Source organism: Ovis aries, chromosome 3 (genome assembly GCF_016772045.2).
Source record: "Ovis aries strain OAR_USU_Benz2616 breed Rambouillet chromosome 3, ARS-UI_Ramb_v3.0, whole genome shotgun sequence".
In the NCBI taxonomy this organism is placed as follows: Eukaryota; Metazoa; Chordata; class Mammalia; order Artiodactyla; family Bovidae; genus Ovis; species Ovis aries.
The window spans coordinates 129,750,352-129,772,080 of NC_056056.1; the positions used below are offsets into that span (position 1 = coordinate 129,750,352).

The 21,729-nt window shown below is 42.4% G+C and overlaps 1 protein-coding gene and 1 pseudogene across 2 annotated transcripts in view; both read right to left on the reverse strand.

Annotated features, from left to right (window-relative positions):
* The window catches only part of UBE2N (ubiquitin conjugating enzyme E2 N), a 41,479-nt gene extending 22,538 nt beyond the window's left edge, over window positions 1-18,941 (reverse strand). Inside the window, exon 1 of one of the 2 annotated variants that reach the window (XM_060411583.1) lies at window positions 18,849-18,941. In XM_060411583.1, coding sequence (XP_060267566.1) covers window positions 18,849-18,878 — 30 coding nt within the window. In that variant the 5' untranslated portion in view covers window positions 18,879-18,941. The remainder of the gene's footprint in view (window positions 1-18,848) is intronic. The other variant, NM_001163058.1, reaches the window with a different exon arrangement.
* On the reverse strand, window positions 1,517-18,369 carry LOC105614911 (hsc70-interacting protein-like; annotated as a pseudogene).
* Window positions 18,942-21,729: the final 2,788 nt, after the last annotated feature.

Below are 21,729 nucleotides of genomic sequence, written 5' to 3' on the forward strand. Positions count from 1 at the left end.
GAACAGACAAAGATTAACTCACAGCAAAGCCTATGGGGAAAAAGATGCCGTAAATCTAACAGTGCAGAAAAATATTCCTTCCATATAAACTGAAAACATACTTCAGAACAGTATGATCTTTCAATTAAGCGTTCTGCTGGGGTGATGGAATGTTCTAAATCTTAACTTAGACGGCGGTTTCACAGCTGTACACATTTGTCAAAACTCAAGCTGTACACTTAAAGTGAGTGCATGTAATTGTATGTAAATTTAAAGTTGATTTAAAAGAAAAAAGTATAGTATGTGCCATGAGCTTACTGAGGGAAGGAAACGGGTCTTAATTTAGGGAAACGGGATTCTTTATTCTAAGCCTGAGTGAGTAATTGCTAGGATTTGGGGGCAGGAGCAACACAATTTGACCAGACACGAGAGAATCTAAGCAGTGGAGCAGTGCAAGAGAAATGAGAAAAGAGGGGAAAAACCAAGAGCCAACAAGGTGGGGCACACCATTTGCTGCTAAACTCCTAACTCAATAAAAGTCACTAAACATGCAAAATGTTTGCAACTAAAAGACCTTGTCTGGGTTATACCACGTACAATGCCAGAACCACATACACAAAAGGAAACCTCAAGACCTTAAACTACTAATAAATGGCCAAACTTTGGGCAGGACATTGAACTTTCAGAGCCTAAAGAACTGGATAGCTAGATGCATTTAGTTATAACTCTAAGGTGCAGGAATTGACAACTGACTGATCCTTAAAATTGACCTGGATGTTCACATACTATACAGTTTCATGTAATCCTCTGAAATGTGCACAGAAACCTATCAAGTGGCAGAACACAGACCAAAAGGCCACTCTATAGTCAAGAGCTCTTTTCATACATCACAGTTTAGAGTCTGGAATCCTCAGCATCCAGCAGAGCCTCACACCTCTGCATTCACGTTAGGTGAATCAACATGTCTCTTAATTTGCTCTGGTAGTGTACGAAGCAGTGTCTTTAAGGCTGATGTAGGGCCATCAAGGACAGGCGACCTTGTCTCCCTTAGCATACTCTCTCTCTAATCCCCACTTGAAGGCATGCAGTTCTGTCTTTCCTGAGATTTGAGGGCTGACTAAACAAAGTGGGGGATTTAACGATGTGGAACAAAGAGTACATAATGCTTTCAAAAAAAACGACAATCAAAAGAAATACACACACATTTTAAAAACCTGAATAAATTCCTAACTCTGTAGGACTCAAGTCAAGCCAAATATTGCCACATCTCAGGGGATTCCTGCTCTTCTCTAAATATCTTTCAACTGAAATAAATTCTGTACTTATGACTCTGGGGGTGGAATTTTGCAAACCATATTTCTGCTCTTCCAGGGCTCGCTGTTGACCTCTGTACACAGGTGGTTGCTTAAGCTGCAAGGATGGACTCGCTTCTTCAGGCTTCTAGCCCACCCGAAGCGCCTGTCAGCACTACCCAATCAATATCCCAGCTGCACATTCATCTAACAGCAGCTTACTCCACACCAAGAACCAGTTTGGGTTTTTTTTTTTTTTGTGGAAATATGAAACATTTATTTTAGATATCAGACAAGAACAGAGCTAAGTAATCCAGTTTTACTGCAGCATTATAAAAACCGTCCCTTCACCACAGTGTAAGGTTTAAATGCATGTGCACAAGAGGACCTGTGATTTAAAATGCAGGAAGACAGCTGCTGCCCTGCCAAGCGCTTCCAGTCCCTCCCCAGGTCCTACTGCAATACTGGTGGTCCCAAGAGTTACAGAAGCAAATCATTTAAAATGATAACAACAAAGCAATTAAAAAGACAAATCAGAATGCCTCAGTAACTGTATGTCCAACTCAAACTTTATCCATTTAAATGTTTTATTAGCCTCCCACTAACAAATCTTTATTTCACTCAAACTTGGAACAATAAATCTTCCATACTGATGTATCTTCCTTGCCTAATCAATTCAGAGGAAAAAATCAAAATGATTAGTAAAGAAAAATGTAGGGGGTTAATACACCTTTTTAATTTTAAATATTTTTAAGGTTTAAAAATTGCTTCAAGTTTTTAATTTCTGGTCGGAAAACATTATCTGAATGAATACCCTAACGGCAAACTGCTGTAAAATGTTTTCAGCTGCATTTGGGGCAAAGGGGAAGGGATTACCTTCAAAGCACCCCAGCTTTCTTTATGAGAAGGTCAGTGGTACACTGGTTTGTATCACTGCAACATCCATGAGGTGATCTAAGTTGCTTTTCCTGCAGCAGGGCTTTATGTCAGAAGGGCATTATGCTTGATCTCCAAATTTGGCCGAGAATTTACTGATGAAATTCCTAACCTTTGGGTTGCTCTGATATTTTGACATATTTGCCGGGTTCTGGGTCACATCCTGGAAGGCCACCATAACTTCTGGATCCTGCATGCCTGCAATGCAGGACCTCTGGATCACTACTAATTTCATTGAGCCTAGGCTTTCCCAGCATTCCAGGCATGCCCCCTCCCATTCCAGGCATTTCTCCAGGAAAATTACCAAGCATTCCCCCAGGAATGGAAAACAGCCATACTGAGAACCTGACTGTCATCTGGCTTCTTCCTCCCTCTGGGCTCTCCCATGTTCTTTCCGAGCCTTCTTAACCCTTTCTACTCTTCCTCTGATCCTGGGCTCTTAACGTTTTCACTCACACTTTCTCCGATGTTCAGCAATTTTCTGGGCCCTTGGCTGAACTTCCTTCAGCACTGCACTAACATCTTCATCATAATCCAGCTTACAGGCAAGGGCAAGATCATGGGCAGCCTCTTCCCAACGGCCCAGAAGTCTGTGTGCTTTCCCCTGCCACTTACTTGTATGGCTGAGCTGAACCAGGATTTATTTCAATAGCTGTCAGTCTCAGATGGCAGCATTTGGCTTCTGTAATTTGGTGAGGACACTGGCTCTCTTGGCATACAAAACTGCCAAACGAGGCTTTAGCTCGATGGCATCTGTGAACAAGTCAATGGCTTTCTGGAGTTCACCATCACTTAGGGCATCAATGGCAGCCACTTTTTTTTATCATTTGCCTGATCCATCATCTCCTCAGTTATCTCTACATTCTCATCTCCCATTTCCTGAGAGGCATCAGCGTCTGGTTCAATCACCTTCACTGTCAACTTCTAGATCACTTTCCTCACTTGATGGGTTTGTCTTTTTGTTTTCCTCCGCCTTCTTAGTATCTGTTTTTTCTTCCTTGGTATTTTCTTCCGATTTAGTTTTATGAGCAGCAGGTAGTATTTTACCCCCAATGCTCTCCACCTACTCCCCCAGGACGTACATTTTCTCAGTGTGCAGATCGCTCTGGTCCTGCTTACATATTTTCACGACGGCTCGAAGCTCGCTCACTTCGCGCGAGTCCGTGGTCTAGAGGCGGCTGGTGCGGCCCGATTCCAGGCCTGGGCAGCGTGATCACATAAAGCTGCCGTGAGGCAGAACAGACTAGAACCTTCCTGGTCACTGGCTCCGCCAGCCCAACAACCTCATGACCCCAGGTCCTTCGCCTGTTCATTCCTACTCCCTCTACCACTGCCCTGCACACTGCTTAGAAACTTCTAGAAATGTGGCTGTTTGTGCTGCTGCCTGTCTCTCTATCCACACATTCTTTTATTAACTCAGAACCAGTGCTCTAGAGGGACCATCCTCCTTTCAAGGAGGCGGGAGCTGTTAGCCTCTGCAAGGAGTCTTTTAGAATAGAATATTCTCTTGCGTGTGGCCATTAAATAGAACATGATCCCTGACGCTGGCCGAAAGAACCAGTTTGATTGTCAGAGCATCCCCCTGGAACCCCCATCAGAGGGCTAGACTCGCTTCAGAGTTCTGGATCCCAGCTGGGGGTCCTTCTCTCAGTGGCTAAATTTTAATAACCTCAACTTCTTTGTTTCTGACCCCAGACTCAGGAGAATGACAAGGAGTTTATAACTAAAAGGTGTGGTGATGATGATGATTTAGTAGGTAAGTCATATCCAACTCTTGCGACTCCATGGACTATAGCCCACCGGGCTCCTCTGTCCATGGAATTCTCCAGGCAAGAACACTAGAGTGGGTTTTCATTTCCTTCTCCAACTAAAAGGTGTATCAGAGCTACAAACAGAAAATATAGCTTTGATCTGCTCTAGCACAGTGTGTGCTTCCTATAGCTGCTACGTCTACAGTGGCCTGAAGTTCTCTTCTCATCCTTTAGTCACCTAAGTAACAACCTGACGTGTGACAGCGCGCAGGTGTTCACAGAACTGCCAGAGGAACGGATGAGCCCAGCCTGCACACTGCCTGGTACCACCCCACCCCTCTGACCCTCCACACTCAGCAAGACACAAAGGACAGCTAAGAAGCAGGAGGGCAGCTGTGCCAGTCAAGGAAATGCCAAGTCTAGAGCTGCCCACACAAGCACCTCAGTCCCCAGGTGTCTGGGAGCCCCTTCACTTGACACTGGCGGAAGCCACAGTGCCCATATCCAATAAGTAGAAAATAATCAAACTCAGGATTCAAAGGCAATTTACTGGTATCAAAGTGAGTTTCACAGAAGTCAGGACCAACCCTGTACGAACTAAGACCCACCCTTCCTCAACTTTCAAGGCAGAGGACCTCAGCTAGATGCTCTTTAGAAAACAATCTGATAATACGCTCAAAGTAAGCCACACCCAGGTGTGAATGACCCAAACAGAATTTCACAATCATGGTAGAACTCCCAACAACTATACAACCAGCTTCTTCCCAGCCAGGTAATCTCCAATACCCTGATGAAAGATTTAGGGTCCAGCAATTCTGTACACAGCTTGGCAATACTTTGAGGTAACAACTTCACGCATTTGGGCATCAAAAATAATCTATAGAAAAAAGCATGCTGCACACATCAATATTAAGGAAGGTGATTTTCCTGCCAGAGGATACAAATATCCCGTCTCAATCTTTCTCACTTTCACTATAAATCATTTTCAGTAGATGTGAGAACAATAAGACTCTTGATATTGAGCAAAATGGGCAACATTTCTATAGTTCACAATCACATTTTTTTCAAGACAACTGTTTTCCAACAGAAGTTGTATGATTAACTCTATTAATATAAATGACAGAATAAATAGTATGATAATGTGAAACACCTATAATTTTATAATTATAATGTGAATCTTTGGACTTGGATTACAACATGTATCTGGGGCTCTAAAAGACACAATCTTTGGGACTTGCTGGTAGTCCAGTGGTTGAGACTCCACACCTCCACTACTGTGGGGTGCGGGTTGCAACCCTGGTCGGGAAAGTAATCCCACATGCCACGCGGAGAGGCCCAAAAATTAAATAAATAAATAAATAAATAAATAAGTGTGTTGGGGGGCGGACATGATCTTTTTATAAAAATGAATGTTAGTGTGTTTATATACTAAAAGCAAATATTTTAATTAAAGCATTCTGACTATACATGCCAGCTAACAGCAAAATGAAGTAGATGATATGTACCAAGCAGAAAAAATTATCTCAAGTATTTGTTTTAATCTGCCATAAACCACAGAGATACCTATCAACAATCAGTATAAGGAACACAGTTGATACTCAGCATACTAATACTCTTAATGTTTAAAATATTAACATTCACTGGTCATAATTTACATAAATATATAACCCTAATTGGCCTGATGATCCAAATGAACTAATCAAGTAAACACTTTACAGTAAAGGAGTATATGTGTGCATTCTTAAAATATTAAAATTGTTATAAAAGAGGAAACGTCCCAGTTCTATTTTCTTCTCTCATTATACGTGTGCGTGCGTGCACACACGTGCTGTCACTCAGTCATGTCCAACCCATGTGACCCCCATGGACTGTAGCCCGTCAGGCTCATCTGTCCATGAGATCTTCCAGGCAAAGACACTGGAGCAGGTTGCCATTTCCTACTCCAAGGGAGCTTCTGACCCAGGGATCAAACCCTTGTCTCTGGCGTCTCTAGCATTGGTAGGTGGATTCTTTACTACTTCGCCACCTCGGAAGACAGTAAACCTAAACATCTGCATTTTAAAGTCCTACCTGAGGGGCTTAAGGAGTGAAAGGCTGCTCACTGATGAGGACTAGCTTCCTGGCTATCCGAGTCCCACTGCACACTAACACAGTAAGGACCCGCTGGCGCAAGCCCTGCCATGACAGGAGGCGGCACTGGGCTTCTCCACCGCCTGTTTATGGCCCGGTTACAACTAACCCGCTGTTATCAATTCAGCAGCAGAAAACAAAAGGCTAGTGTATCTGCAGGAACCACGAGGGCAGGCATTTTAAAAAGCATATACAGGGAACTTGTCTGGTGGTCCGGTGTTCAAGACTCCAAGCTTCCACTGCAGGGGACACAGGTTCAATCCCTGGTTGGAAACAAGCTGCATGGTGTAGCCAAGAAAAGAATGTAAAATAAAACAAAACATAAGCATATAAAAGGCACTCAAAACCCTGACCCAAGTAGTGCCAAATTATTTGTCTGATTACAGAGAACAAATTAAAGTATCTTTTCACCAGATGTAAAAAAAGAATGAAATCTTGCCATTTGTAACAATGTGGATGAACCCAGGGATACAATGCTAAGCGTGGTAAGCCAGACACAGAAAGGCATAGTGTCACCTATGTGCAGAATCTTAAAAACGATTTGTTTAAAGTAAAACTCGTAACAGATTAGAAAGGTGGTTATCAGAGTCTGAGAGGAGGAGGGAAAGAGAATATATGACCAAAGGATGTAAACTTTCAGAAGATAAGTTCTGGTAACCTAATGTACAACAGCTGTTTCTGGTAACCTAATGTACAACAGCTGACTATAGTTAACACAGTGTATACTTGAAATTTGCTAATAAGTATTCTTTCTGACTACCAGAACAAAAACAACAAAGGTAAGGACAGATGTTGGCTTGAGGTAATCATTTCACAATGCATACATACATCAAAACATCACCTCATACAATTTAAATACTTACAATTTTTATTTGTCAAAAGTTAAAAAATTTTCACTTCGATGACTCAATTAACAATAGGACATTTGTTTCCTAGAGTGCCTTTATAGGATCCTAGAAAATAAAGCAAATGACTTCAATTTTATGCCTGATTTTCTTTTCATGTAGAAAATAGTATGCTAGTTTCTAAACCATGATATACTTAATGCTAGGAATATAACCAAGATGACTACAGTCAAGATTCTCTGAGAGAGTAAAAAAAAAAAAAACAACCCAAACTCAACCAACACAGAATGCTGGGCAGTAACACTTCATACGAAGGATGTTCTCTTGCCAACATGTCATAATTCAAAAGTTAGAAAATATATCATTTTAACTTGTAAACACCATCAGTATCAGCAGTTGTATGGGAGAGGGGAGACAAGGAAGGAAATGTCAGTGAAGAAAAGACGAAGTTTGCCTTGCCTGCCAAGCCAAGGAATACGAACTCGAGCCTAAGCTCACCATGATCACACTGGGTGTTTTTTAGAATAATGTGGCAAGGTGGAAAATGAAGAGAGTGAGAGAGAGCATGCACGTGTGTGTGTAAGTGAAGATAGATGTGTTCTCTGATTAATGCAAAAAAAAAAAAAAGTACAGGAGCGGGTAAGAGCCCACATACAAAGATAACTGGAAGGATGAGAAACAGGAATAGGTTAAGAGAAGCAGAGGAATTTCTGAGGTTCAATCCACTGGCTTAGTAACAGACTGAATGTCTAAGGGGGTGGGGAGAGACGTAAATGGCAGGCAACTCAGTTAATGTTAGTGTAATTAATAAAGAAAAGAAACACTGGAAATACTGATGCAAGGGAGGGGAGACAGCAAAATGAATATATTCCACCGTAAAATAAAAACTGATTTCAAAATGTCTTCAAGACATCTAAGCAGACTTGGTAGGCAATTGGAGAGACTCGAAACCCAGGACAAAGGCCTTCTTATTAATTATACTGGAAAGCTATATAAAATTTCAGAATACTGCTACTACTCAGCAGTTGTGCCCCCCCCTGTTTTTTTGAGAATTGCTTAAGGGCCAATTTTAAGGCCTAAAAAGGAAAATCAGTTCCAAGATTAAATAATCATAGCTTCTTAATGAAAAGTTTTAAAAAAGGAATCAGATATAATGGAGGCCCAGAGAAACTGACTCGGCCAAGGTCACATAGTTTCTTAACCCTTGAGAAAAAAATAAAAGTCAATGCTGGTTCCTACTCATTATTTACCAGAATTGGCTCAAATTTCTCAGTATCCAGTGATAAAATCCAATCTTTTTTATTTCTGGCTTTGCTGCTAGGCTTACAGGATCTTAGCTCCCTGACCAAGGGCTGAATCCAGGCAGTGGATTCCAGCCACTCAGCAGTGAAAATGCTGAGTTCCTAACCCCTGGACCACCACCGAATTCCCAAAATTCAGTCTTTAAAATAAAAATTTACTGCCCACTGACAATTTAAAAATAATAATGACTCACAAGGCTAAAGAAATTTCTTAAATTTTCGAGAGCAATACAGATTTCAAATGTGATTAGTTTTATGGAAACCAACAGATTTAAAACTGCTTTGCTTCATTCAACATTTAATTTCTTTAAAGTATTTATTTAGAAAAATGTCAGTCCAAAAAAAAAGTCTGTAAGGGAATAAAGTATGGATACGTACTACAATATGGATTAACCTTGAAAACATGCTCAGACACCAAAGCCATATTATGTGATTCCGTGTACATGAAATGCCCAGAATAGGTGAACACACAGAGACAGAAAGTGGCTAAGTGGTGGCCAGGGGCTGAGGGAGTGAGGAGAGAGAAGAACTGCTGAAGATGCAGGGTTTCTTTTTTCAGGTGATGAAAAAGTTCTGTAATTAGATAGTGTTGATAGCTGCACAACTTCGTGAATATGTTAAAAACACAGGATTATACATTTTAAAGAGTGAATTTTATGATATGTGATTTGTACATCAAAAAATGGAAGCATTTGGTTTTCCTTTCATATTCAGTAAGTTTTCATATTCATTTTTATCTACAAAGTGGAGATCAGAACAGCAAAAGAAAGTAAAGGGGAAATAATTATCCATATTACTTGATTATTTTTAGTATGTAACATTCTGTATTACTATATTAATTGGATTTTTAGCAAATGACTATAAATCCATGAACTACACACTTCTAAAGGAAAAAAACCTTCAAATTAAAAGACTGCATATGAAGTGTCTATGGGCCAAGCAAGTAAGTGCTGACTCACATTACGGTTTTAGCACTGCTCAAGTGTCTTCCTAGAGTTTGGTATGTCTAACCTGGAATAACATTCTCCCCACACTCCACTTTTCCCCTTATCTTTCAAAATTCAGCTCCAATGTCACTCCCCTAAAAACCTCTTTCCCTACACTGATCTGGAGGGATCTCCCCACTGAGAATGTCAGCCGTCAACATCCTCACTGATGCCTTTGTTTTCTATATATGATAAGGTAGCTGTACATGTGATTTTAATTCCACCACATTCTACCTATCTTTGCACTGGAGCCAAGCACATACAAGGCCACTGTTTCTGCAAGGTACACCCTACAAAATCATCTGGAGATCTTAAGACAAAACATAACAAAAAACCAGGCTGGGGCTGACAACTGTTCAATTTATAAATGCCCAAAGAGTTCTGATGCACAACCATAAACTAACTGCTCAGATTATAAACAAGTCTTCACAGAAAATATCTTCTAGTTCCTACTACTCAATACATCAGCAACCCGCCCAGTTAAACGGGGAAAAGATTCTGATAAGAAACAGACAAGGTTTGGCCAAGTGTTCTGATTTCTAATCACAGTCAGTGGCAGGAACCTGAATTGAGATCGCAACCCTTTTAGTTTAACCCTTATCTGAACCACCACAATAAAGACAGGGCAGACAGTACTTCACAGGGGTGGGGGGTGGGGGGCGGCGGTTATTACCTAATGGGGACAGCTCTCTTATAACTAAAGGTAAAAGACTGTGCCACCCACTATGAAAAGAAATGACTTCTTTAACGCCAAAGCAAGAATAACCGTATGTGCAAGTGTCGGGGGAATTTTACTGGAAAGTACTTTTCCTTAGTCTCTCTGAGGCAGTGAGGAAATTAAGTAGGTACATACCCTCCAGTGGAAAACACAAAATTCAATTTAATATGTAAACGAGTGTAACATAATCTATTTTTAGGCTTACTGAATGAAAACCATCTTGTTTCAAACTCACACTGGAGAGGTCATGGTCTGAGGCAGTGACACCTCAAACGTATTTCCCCATCTGCTCTGTAGTTCCTTCTCACTGGAACCCCAGACGCCCCCAGATCCAGGGGCCCAGAAGAGCAGGACAGGACCCTGCCGCCCCAGAGAGGCATTCCATCTTGAGGCAAACTACAGTCCTAAACAGGACTCCCGCAGAAGCCTCTAACTAAGCGACGGTAAGGCACTACCCACCTCCCGCACTGGATTTCTGGAATCTATGATGCGTCCGTTTGCTCTCTCTCCCCTTCCAGTATTCGTATTTGCTATTCCCTGTGTCCACGCTCTCCCTCCTCCTTTTCAAATTTAAAAACATTCCTCAGCAGATGCCTTTCCTCTGACCATGGTACTCCAGGTTTTCCTTCTTTCATAACACACCTCACAGTAATTTCCTGTTTCACAACTGTTTCACCAGACAGGGATACCTGTCTTGTTTACCTGGTTTAGTGAATACATACTATGCCGTCAACAAATATCCATTTAATTGAACTGAAGCATGTTTTATGAATGGATGGTAAAAGGCAGACAAACCACAATGGTACAGAAGACTGAGCTTTGGCCTCGGGCTCCTTCTACCCTACGACGGCCTCTTTGGCCACCATCCAATGGTAAGGGGTGTCTCTGATTTTCCTGAAGAGCTCTCTGGTCTTCCCATTCTATCGTTTTCCTGCTTCTCTGCACTGTTCACTGAAGAAGGCTCTCTTACCTCTCCTTGCTGTTCTTTGGAACTCTGCATTCAGATGGGTGCATCTTTCCTTTCTCTTTCGCCGTTCATTTCTCTTCTTTTCTCAGGTATTGGGAAGGCCTCCTCAGACAACCATTCTGCCTTTTTACATTTCGTTTTCTCAAGGATGGTTTTGATCACCGCCTCCTGTACATTACGAACCTCTGTCCATAGTTCTTCAGGCACTCTTATCAGATCTAATCCCTTGAATCTATTTGTCACTTCCAGTGTATAAGGGATTTGATTTAGGCCACACTTGAATGGCCAAGCGGTTTTCCCTATTTTTCTCCAATTTAAGTCTGAATTTTGCATTATGAAGCTCAAGCTGGAATCCAGATTGCCGGAAGAAATATCAATAACCTCAGATATGCTGATGACATCACTCTAATGGCAGAAAGCAAAGAGGAACTAAAGAGCCTCTTGATGAAGGTGAAAGAGCTGGCTTAAATCCCAACATTCAAAAAACTAAGATTATAGCATCCGGTCCCATCACCTCATGGCAAACAGATGGGGGAAAAAATGGAAACAGTGACAGAGTTTATTTTCCTGGGCTCCAAAATCACTGCAGATGGTGACTGCAGCCATGAAATTAAAAGACGCTTGCTCCTTAGAAGAAAAGCTATGACAAACCTAGACAGCATATTAAAAAGTAGAGGCATTACTTTGCCGACGTAAACAAAGGTCCATATAATCAAAGCTACGATTTTTCCAGTAGTCACGAATGTGAGAGTTGGGACCATAAAGAAGGCTGAGTGAAATGAACTGATGCTTTCCAACTGTGGTGCTGGAGAGACTCTTGAGTCCCTTGGACAGGAAGGAGATCAAACCAGTTAATCTGAAAGGAAATCAACCCTGAATATTCATTAGGACTGAAGCTGAAGCTCCAATACTTTGGCCACCTAATGCAAAGAGCCAACTTCTTGGTAAAGACCCTGATGCTGGGAAAGATTGAGGGCAGGAGGGGTAAGAGAGGATGAGATGGGTGGATGGCATCATTGACTCAACAGACACGAGTCTGAGCAAACTCAAGGAGACGGTGAAGGAAAGGGAAGCCTGGCATGCTGCAATCCATGGGGTTGCAAAGAGTCAGACACGACAGAGCAGCTGAACAACACGGTGACTGAACAACAGGCTAAGGAGGTAAAGGGGACAGTAATCCCAATGACCCTTAAAGGTCACTAAAAACACACTGACTTTACAGCAATATCGTTTTCCTTAGTATAAACTACAAAGAAATCTTAGAAAGCCATGAAGATATAAAAAGCACCCATAGTCTCAAGACACAAAGATAACATTTATTGCCCTTCTTTCTAGTATTTTTCTAGACTACAGAGCCTTCAACCACTGGATTGTGACAGACTCTTAAAAACAGAAACCGATCTGCCCAAAACAGACTAAGCCTCTGACACTGGCATATTGTGACACCACTGGAAACTAATGCTATCCCGCGCTAAGTCGCTTCAGTCACGTCTGACACTGCGACCCTATGGACTGTAATCCGCCAGGCTCCTCTGCCCATGGGATTTCCCAGGCAAGAATACTACTAAAGGAGTTTGAAAATATGAAGACAAAACAGTCAATTAAAATTAAAAAAAGGCAAAATATGTCAACATTAGATTCTGAAATCAGTACCTAAATGTACTTCAAATTATTGCCAAATCCTAATTATTCAGAAACATCTGAGCTACAGGCCAACCCCAAATTATAAAAATGTCTATTCCTAAGTATCTTCAGGGGATTTTACAATAGCTACATCCGGAATTTTAACAAACATACAACACCCTGAATGGTGTGGTGCAGCTCTTGAAAAACTTGATGACGAAGAATTCCTTCCGTAGATTCCCAGTTCCCCAGGTCTTCCAACCACACATTTAATAGTTTCTGTCGCCTGAAATGCCAGCCACAGATCTCACTCTCTTAGACTACGGTGATCCTACATCCTTCGTAATCTACAAACCAAACATTACTACTTAATATTAAAAAGACCAAAACCAAAAAAACTTCACTTGGGAAGCATTTTTAAAAGCTGCTAAGATTTTAACTGAAGTTAACTGAACCCCTATTTTTCATATCCTAATTTGTAAATCCACAGATGTCCTGTATTACATTTGCAAATAAACCAAGAAGAAATCTTTAATAAGGGGGGTGGGGGGGGGGGGAAGAATCCTTATTTCTTAATGTAACACTGCTACATACACTATGCCTTTCAGATCTATTTTGGTTTTAGCAAGTAAAATCATGTAACATTAAGCAGCCACATCAGAACCAGGTTGACTAGAACTGTAATGTCCAAAGCCCCTGTTGAAAGCAATCCTCATTTCCTTGGTTCTGCTGTTTATTTCTACACTGTTTATGCATCCATAACTCAGACTCAAATGTATGTTCAGAATCCATACTACTTGAATCCAAGGCAGGGAAGTTATTTTCTTCTTAAATCCATTTACACACAGGTAAAACAAATCACTATAGACAGCACAGGGAAAAAAGTATAAATACTAACTTGCCAGCCAGGAATCTTAGTCATTCGATTTCTTTGGCCTACAGTCTCCTCATCAGAGAAGTAGGATAATGTTCTCTACTGTACACAGCTGGCAGTCATCACAAGTGTGGAAAAAACTCAGAACCTCTACAAAGCAAATGAGAAATACTTCTCATACAATTATTTAGAAGGCCGGTTACACAGGAAGTACTTAATAATTTGACAAAACTCAATTTCTATTGTGTGAGTTGATCAATCAGGCCTGAACAAAGTGCATGACAAAGAGGAGCTTAAAAAAACTCAACTGACTGCTATTTTAACCTACTTTCGATTATGCCTACATTCCATAATCAAAACATTAGGTAGCATATTAAACAATATCCATACAGACTGAAAGTTTAATCACTACAGTGATTAAACAGTAGTTCAGGGACTCCAACCTAGAATCCATGGAGACTGAGGGAGTTCACAAATAAGCTTGTCAAGAACCTGAATGCCCAGAAGTCATATGCAAAAAAATACAGCTGACTGTACTAGGAAGAAGCACAGAGGATTCTTAAATTGGAACAACCACCAAAAGAGCTAAAAACCAGTTTCTACTCATATTTTTACTATATGGGGTTATCTGCTTCCTAAAAATGTTTTCATTACAATTTATAACAAGTGCATCTTCAGATCATGGTAAGTTTTTCATGACTTTTTTTTTCTTAAATGGGAAAAAAACCCATCATCAGCCAAAGATTTTCAGGGCTTAAAAAAGGGGTTGGTTTTCTGAATTACTTTTCTTACTAAAAACTACCTTATGTACTAATGATATTAAAATATGTATCACTTTTAGTGACAAAAAACCTATTTTTTCAAAATAAAAATTATTAAAATAAAAAACAGAACTCAAGACTCAGTACAACATCAGATTACATTTTTAAGAATTTGAAACTAAACCTCATGAAACAGAAAAACAAATTGTAGGAAAAACTGATGAAACTCTAATCTCAGAAGGTTGGTTTGCTAGGTTTTAATCAAATAAGTCAACTCCTTGAGTAACTTAGTAACTGTTTGCTTAGGCTATATTTTATTGATTTCATGATTAATTTTGAGAAGAAAATTAAAGGAATATCATTCTGTCAATGTAACATGTAAAACACACAAATTTGTTTTTAACCAAGCCGCAACTACAGATCTTTTATCTGTTCCCAAAATAACTCTGATTCTTTATGACAGATAGATTAAGGAGGACCTTTTATTTTAGGGAGCTTTCACCCTATGTGACTTTAAGCTTTAATTGCTCTGTCATTTTTATATAAACTAAAAGACATTTAGCTCGGGAAAAAGAGGAAAGAAAAGCAAATTCTATAATTCAAGCTAAACACATAACTGCCAAGATTCCGTGTAACTCATATATTTGCAAAATATCACTGTGTAAGACTACATCACAGCAGTTTGTATAGCAAAATACAGGGAACAATCTAGAAGTTATCAATATGCAATTAGTAAAATGAAGGTCTAACCACAAGGTTTCTCAAAACAGTCCTTTAAAAAAAACTAGTCACCTCAAAGATATATTTAGGGGCAAAGGGAGGAATTAAGATACAGTATTTACTTCATGTGTGTGTGCGAAGTCGCTTCAGTTTTGTCAGACTTGGCAATCCTACTGTAGGTAGCCTACCAGGCTCCTCTGTCCATGGAATTCTCCAGGTAAGAATACTGAAGTGGGTTGTCATGACCTCCTCTTAGCAGGAGGGTTCTTTACCAATAGTGCCACCTGGGAAGCCCATTTATTTGGGGAGCAGGAGAACAGGCCGAACATAGACTCACGAAGTCTCTCTGGTCTTTCAGGAAAAACATACAATAAAAGTTGTGGCTGTCTGGGGAGGGGAACTAGAATGCTGAATAAGAGTCTTAATCTTCCTCTACGTATCCTTCAGAACTTTTCAAAGGTGCTCTATGTATTTCCTAGTCAACAAAAGACTGATTTGTTTTTAATGAATCTTATGGGTAGAATTAGAAACTTTCAGCTCAGACATCAATTCAGATAGAATCTACTAGGCAGTGACAATAAATTATATGGAATAACTCTCCTAAAGTTTTCTTCCAAAAAGATTGAATAGCATTCATTCAATCAGTATTTCAAAGTCTAGGCATTAGATTTGTAGATTATGCGTTGGAGGGATCTGAGCAAAATCGTGCCTTCATGGAGTTTCATGGAGAGTAGAGACAAAGAGTAAATAATGTGACTTTGAGTAATGATGAATGCTATACCGAAGAGAGGGAAACAGGGGATAAAGAGCAATTATGGGGGAGGAGCGAGGACCGTGTTTTAGGACAGTTTAGGTAAACCTCTCTGAGGACAGAACATGTAAGTCGAGAACTGAGTAATACGGCAAAGTTAGCAATGCAATAAACAGAAGGAAAGCCCTGTGACTGAACATGCAGAGCCTCTTACTGTTCAGGGTACAGCAAAGTGGCAGGATGGCTGCAATGGGGCGACCTAAGGAGAGAAATGCGGGACGTGGTCTCAGAGGGAGGTAGATCCCAGATGCATGGAGAGCCTTGTAGCTAGGAGGAAACAAAGTCAAGATTCTAAATGCAATGGAAAACCTTTGTGGAGTTCTAAGTGGCAGAAGGACTAGATTTGTATTTTTAAAAGTAACACTAGCTGCTGTTTAAAAGATCAATACAGTAGGCCAGGCAACAAATGATGGAACTGAATAGTGGTTTCAGACAGACAGGGAAACGTATCTGATTCAGGGGTGGGTGTGGGTGTCGGTATGTGTTAGTGACTCAGCCATGTCCAACTCTTTGCAATCCTGTGGACTGTAGCCCACCAGGCTCCTCCGTCCATGGGGTTTTCCAGGCAAGAATACTGGAGTGGGTTGCCATTTCCTTCTCCAGCGAATCTTCCCAACCCAGGGGTCAAACCCAGGTCTCCCACATTGCAGACAGGCTCTTTACTGTCTGAGATTTGAAAAATAGAGCCTACAGAATTTACTGCTGGATTAGAAATGGGAATTTGACCGCAATAGCAACTGGGTGATGAGTAATTTAAAAAATCATCTTTATGTGTATAGTTACAGTTGTTAAGGTACTTTTTTACATGTATTATGTCATTTCACAATAACAAGAGGCAGGGGAAGGTCCACTGGGTCAAGATCCAAGTTCTGCCTCCTCTGCTAGCTTTGAAAAGCCCTAGGAAAAGTCCTTTGAATGGGCTTTTAGGCCCTAAAACAGTATCGTTCACTTCACAAGATTTCTGCAGGTACCAAGTGGTTGAAGTCTTTTGCAAATGTAAATAATGCCCTTTTTGAGACCCTTTGTGTGGTCTCACACTGGCCAGTGAGAGACACTATGTTCCCATCATTCAGGACAGCAGTACCCCCCTGCCACCACCATTATATTCCACATAGAACCTTGTATTGTAGTTGACAGAAAACAGGCAAACTTCTTAATTCTGATATAAAATATAAACGTGTTCACCAACTATGGAAAAGCCTACATAATATAAGCATGGGCAATAGGGAAAAAAAATTGTGTAATCTTTCAATCCATCCTAGAAATTAGAGAAAACAGTTCCTTTCGCTATAAACGGCATTGAAGTAAAACCACCTCTTGCAAGATAAAATGCAAACCAAGGAAACTTTCACTAGAGATGTTATCACCAAGACGTCAACTTATTGCTTCAAGTCCTATCTGTAAGTTCATAGAAAAGTCCCACAGAATTTATTTTTTCCATCCAAGGCTTTCATATTATTGCAGAATATATCCAGCCTTAAGCAAAAATGGAAAAAATATATGTAAAGTCTTTAGTTCATTATGTATTTTTGAGAGTTATCTTGAATGTCAATGTGTACCGTCTACTTATACTTAGTCGATAACCTGAATACCAGCAAATAAAAATCCAAGGATATTTGGTGTATAACCCTATCCTCCATCCCTCATATTCAACTGGGGCCTCAATAAACATGACCATTGCGGCCATGCGATTGTATTAAAACTGAAACCACATCGTAAGTACCCTCCAAAGCACACAGCCATTAAACTGCCTTGGACAGAGTCGAAGACAAATCTTTAACACAACAAATGAAGGTTTGCTTCATGCCACATTAGGAAGGGTCATATCATTCAGACTCCAGAGCACAATGACAATCTGTTCTACTTCTGTACTTTCTAGTAAGCCTTTCTACCTTACAAAACACGTCGTATTTCTCTACATGAAGAACCTTTAGGTCAGAGACACCCCATCTGAGATATATTTCACTGCAACTGCAGGAACACTACACAATACATCATCCTTCAACAGGTCTATCACTTCACTTAGCTTGCCATCTTCCCCTAAACTTTAACGACAAGTTAAGTTAAATACACGTTCACCAGGTTATAGCAAGCAAACGATTTTGCAATTTAGGCACTTGAACTCGCATAGTGAGCAACACAGAGGTTCAGCTAATTTCCTTCATTAAAAATGATCAAAAATTCTCAAGGTTTTGTCTTCGTGGACTTCAAGGAACATTTCACATCTGAGTATTTGATGTTTCTGTAAAGAACTTACAAAACCAAGATGAATTTCCTATGGTTCCATTCGTACTTGTCAAAGTATATATTCATAAGAAACCAAAAAACTATTTTTAAAAAGTGCAGGAAATACAGAGGCAAAGTATTTCACAAGGTCCCCCATACTCTTTCCCCCAATTCCCGCCCGGTCTCGCGTTAAAACAATTTCCTGCAAACAGAAACAGCTCTAGAAGAGTTTGCCAAGCAGAGCAAAATCACTTCGCTGAGATAACGAACGGAAACGCATTTAAAGCAGAGGAGATCGCGGAAGCGAGGGCGGCGGGGCGCGAAGCCCCCACGTCCCCGGACCCCAGCAGGAAGGGGCAAGCATGTGCCGGGCGCTGCAGGACGCGCGGCCCTCCCGGAGCCGCCTCCTGAGGCACAGGGCCCCGCCCGGCCTCACCGTCCCGGTTCATTCATTCTGAACCTGCGGCTACCGCACCCCTGCACTCCCGCCCCGGCTGAGATGGGGCTCCGAGGCCGAGTGACCGCGTCGGGCCACAACCCCTGCCCGGAGTCCGGGCCCCACCGCGATTCCCGCGCGCCCGCGGCCTCTGCTCTGGGGTGGTCTGAGAGGCCGCGGAGGCCCGTGCCCAAAACCAGAGTCCCGCAACACCGCAGCCCCACCCTCTGCCTAGGAGCGGGCCAGGCCTTCCTCGCTCGCGGGGGAGCCTCCTGGGGGCCCCCGATCGCCGCCACCCGGGTGCCCCACTGCGGCCGGAAGTCTCCCCGGCGCCCCCTCCCCAGCACCCGACTTCCCTCGCCGCCGCGTCCAAACCCTCTCCGCGCTGCCTCGGGCCTCCTACCGCGGGCCGCGGGCCGGAGAAAGCGAAGGGGCCGCGCTGCGCGGTACGCCGACAGGGCAAGAGCAGAGCCGGGAGGCCCAGGCGGTTACCTTGATAATCCTACGGGGCAGCCCGGCCATCTTGTCAGATCCCGAGTTCGGCCTCTAGTCTCGTCTCCGGCTCCGCTCGCCTCACGCACGAGTGGAAGTCCCAGGCTCCACTTCCGGGGGACGTTGCCGCGCCCGCCGCCGCCGCCGCCGCCGCCGCCGCCGCCGCCGCCGCCAAGGCCCCTCGGGAAATGTAGTTCCTGCTCGGGCGCGGGCGGGCTTCCCTCGGACCTGGCCCCCTCCCCCGCGTTCCCCGCCCCAGCCTCGGCCTGGGGGTGGCGGAAGTGACGCGCCGCGGCGGGGCAGGGACTTGGGGGAGGCGGCACGGGGCGGCGCGGAGCTCCGGCGCTCGTGGCCGAGCCTGCCGCGCGCTGGTGGCACTGAGTGGTCCGCGCCCGGCAGGCCTCTTATCCGCGGCCACGCCCGCGCCACTGGGCAACGTAACAGAGGCCTGGCCGCCGACGTAACCCATTCATCCGTTCGTTGGCTCATTCAACGTTACTGCGTTGCGCGCGGTCTGGGCTAGCGGTGGGCAAAAGACAGGTCAAATTGATCGCAGGCTCTTTCCTCAAAGGGAAGCGAAACACCGAAACTCCCAAGTAGGGTCTCGAAAGTTTTCCAGTAAAACTCTAGCCAGAATTTTGGTGCCTAAATTTTGCATAAGTCGAGCCTTTTCTATACACCCCTTAGTCCTAGGAAAGCTAAAAGAAAAGGATTTGGAGAGAGTTTGGGGCGGGGAAGAATGGTTTCTGAATGCCTGGCCCTAGCGGTTGACTTGCCGACTGGATCGCTGGAGGAATGACCTAGGAGAGGATTAGAGAGTAATCCCTAAAAGAAGGATTACCCTTAGAGTGCCGGGGTGCTAAAGGATTAAAGTGAGGGTACCCGAAAATCGGATTGTTGGGAAACCATTTCGTAACACCCTGATGATTGATTGCTTGCTCTGTGATGGACTTTATGCGGTATTATTTTACTTTCACATCATAGCAACCTTAAGGTGCTTCCTCCACTTTACAAATGGGACTCAGAGACATTCACTTTTCCCAAGGTTGTGTGGGAAGTTTTGTTCCGAGGCAGATCTACCAAAACATGGACCCCTTAACTACTTAGCTATGGAGTTTACTCGCCCAGTAGCACAGACAGTAGACGGTGACTAAAAAAGTACCCGGTGCTGTGTTAGTGGATGAGGTTACAAAGAGGCTGACCCTGCCTTCCAAGAACTAAAGAGTACAGTGGAGAATAGCGACAAGTCAACAATTACAATTCAGTGCGTTAAGGGCCATAGTAGAGGTTCCTTCAAGATGTTATTTGAACACAGGCATTAATTGCTTCAGAAGTCAGAGAAGTCTCCTCAAAGGAGAAGTGGCATCCTTAAAGATGAAGAATCTAACTGACTTGGTCAGGGGAGCATGCCAGGCCTAGAAAGCCTGGGAATTGCACTGAGCTATAAGAAGAAAAAAAAAAATTAGTGCATTAAAGAATTGAGAATATGAATGCAAGAAACCTAGTAAGAATAATAAGAGAAATGTCAGCGTGATGCTAAATGATTACATGGACTATCTCATTTAATGATAAAGTGTATCAGGTAGGCTGTCTTATTACTGTTGTTTTTTAGATGAGAAACCAAGCCTCAGAGGCAATAATGAGAACTTTGAATAGCTAGAACTCTGAAATGAGTAGTTGTCATTGGAAGAATTGAGGAAGGTAAATGACATTGGACAGAGACACTGGGCAGAATATTTCAGAGAGGTCCAGGAACCCACCTTGATAGAAAGGCAGAGTGAATATGGGATTAGAAGGGTTCTAGTCCAGTTATCTAGCGCATAAAAAAATCAGCTTCAATTTAGTGCTGAAAAGGACAATAATCATTTATTTAGTACTTGAATCTGCAATTTGGGCGGGGCTTGGCAGGGAAGGCACATCTCTCTACATGCTGTGTCAGCTTGGGCAGCTTGACTGAACCAGAAGCACTTCCAGGTTGGCTCACATAGCAGGCAAGTTGGTACGAGCTGTTAGTCCTGCTCCAAGTGGGCCTATCCCTGGAACAGCCTGGGCTTCCTCACTACCTTGTGGCTGGGTTCCAAGAATGAGTGTTCTAGCAGGCAGAAGTGGAAGCTGAATCACCTTTTTTTGACCTAGCCTTGGAAATCAGGTAGCATCACGCCCGCCATAATCTATTGGTTGACTTCTCGTCATAAAAACCCACCCAGTTTGGAAACTAGGGCACATGGCCCCCCTCTCTTGAAAGAAGAGTGGCAACTTCTAGAAACTAGCAGGGTATACATATGATAGAAAATACGATTGTGGCCAACTTTGAGAAACACAAACTGCCACAGGTATATTTGTCACAATGTGTTTACAAGCCCCCTGCCTTAGAATCATCCGCAACACTGGTTAAAATAGCATTCCTGGAGCCCTTTTCCAGAGATGCTAATTTTCTAGGTCAGTGCTGGGGCCTGGAACTCTGCATGTAAACATCATGTGTAATGTTGATAGATCCTAAAATTTGAGAAGGAAAGATTTTGAATAAACAGCAAAAATGTTGCCAGTGCCTTCTTTTGGCTATTCTGTATCAGAATGGATAGTGAGAATCCTGGAGGTTAAGAGTGAGAGCACTGAAGCCCCACCTAGATTTGAAAACAATTTGCTTAACTTGTCTGATCTTTTGTTCACCTATAAAGTGTACTTCATGTGCTTATTGTGAAAGTTCAATGATATACAAATATGTATATTAAGTACTTAGAACACTTCATAACATATAGGGCTATTATTTTTGTAATCTTGATGAGAACCATGTATAGTTTTCCATAGGAAAGCAGATTTTTTTGTAAAGCACTTTAAGCAACTAGTTCTTTTGTGTTTTTGGCTGTGCTGGGTCTTCACT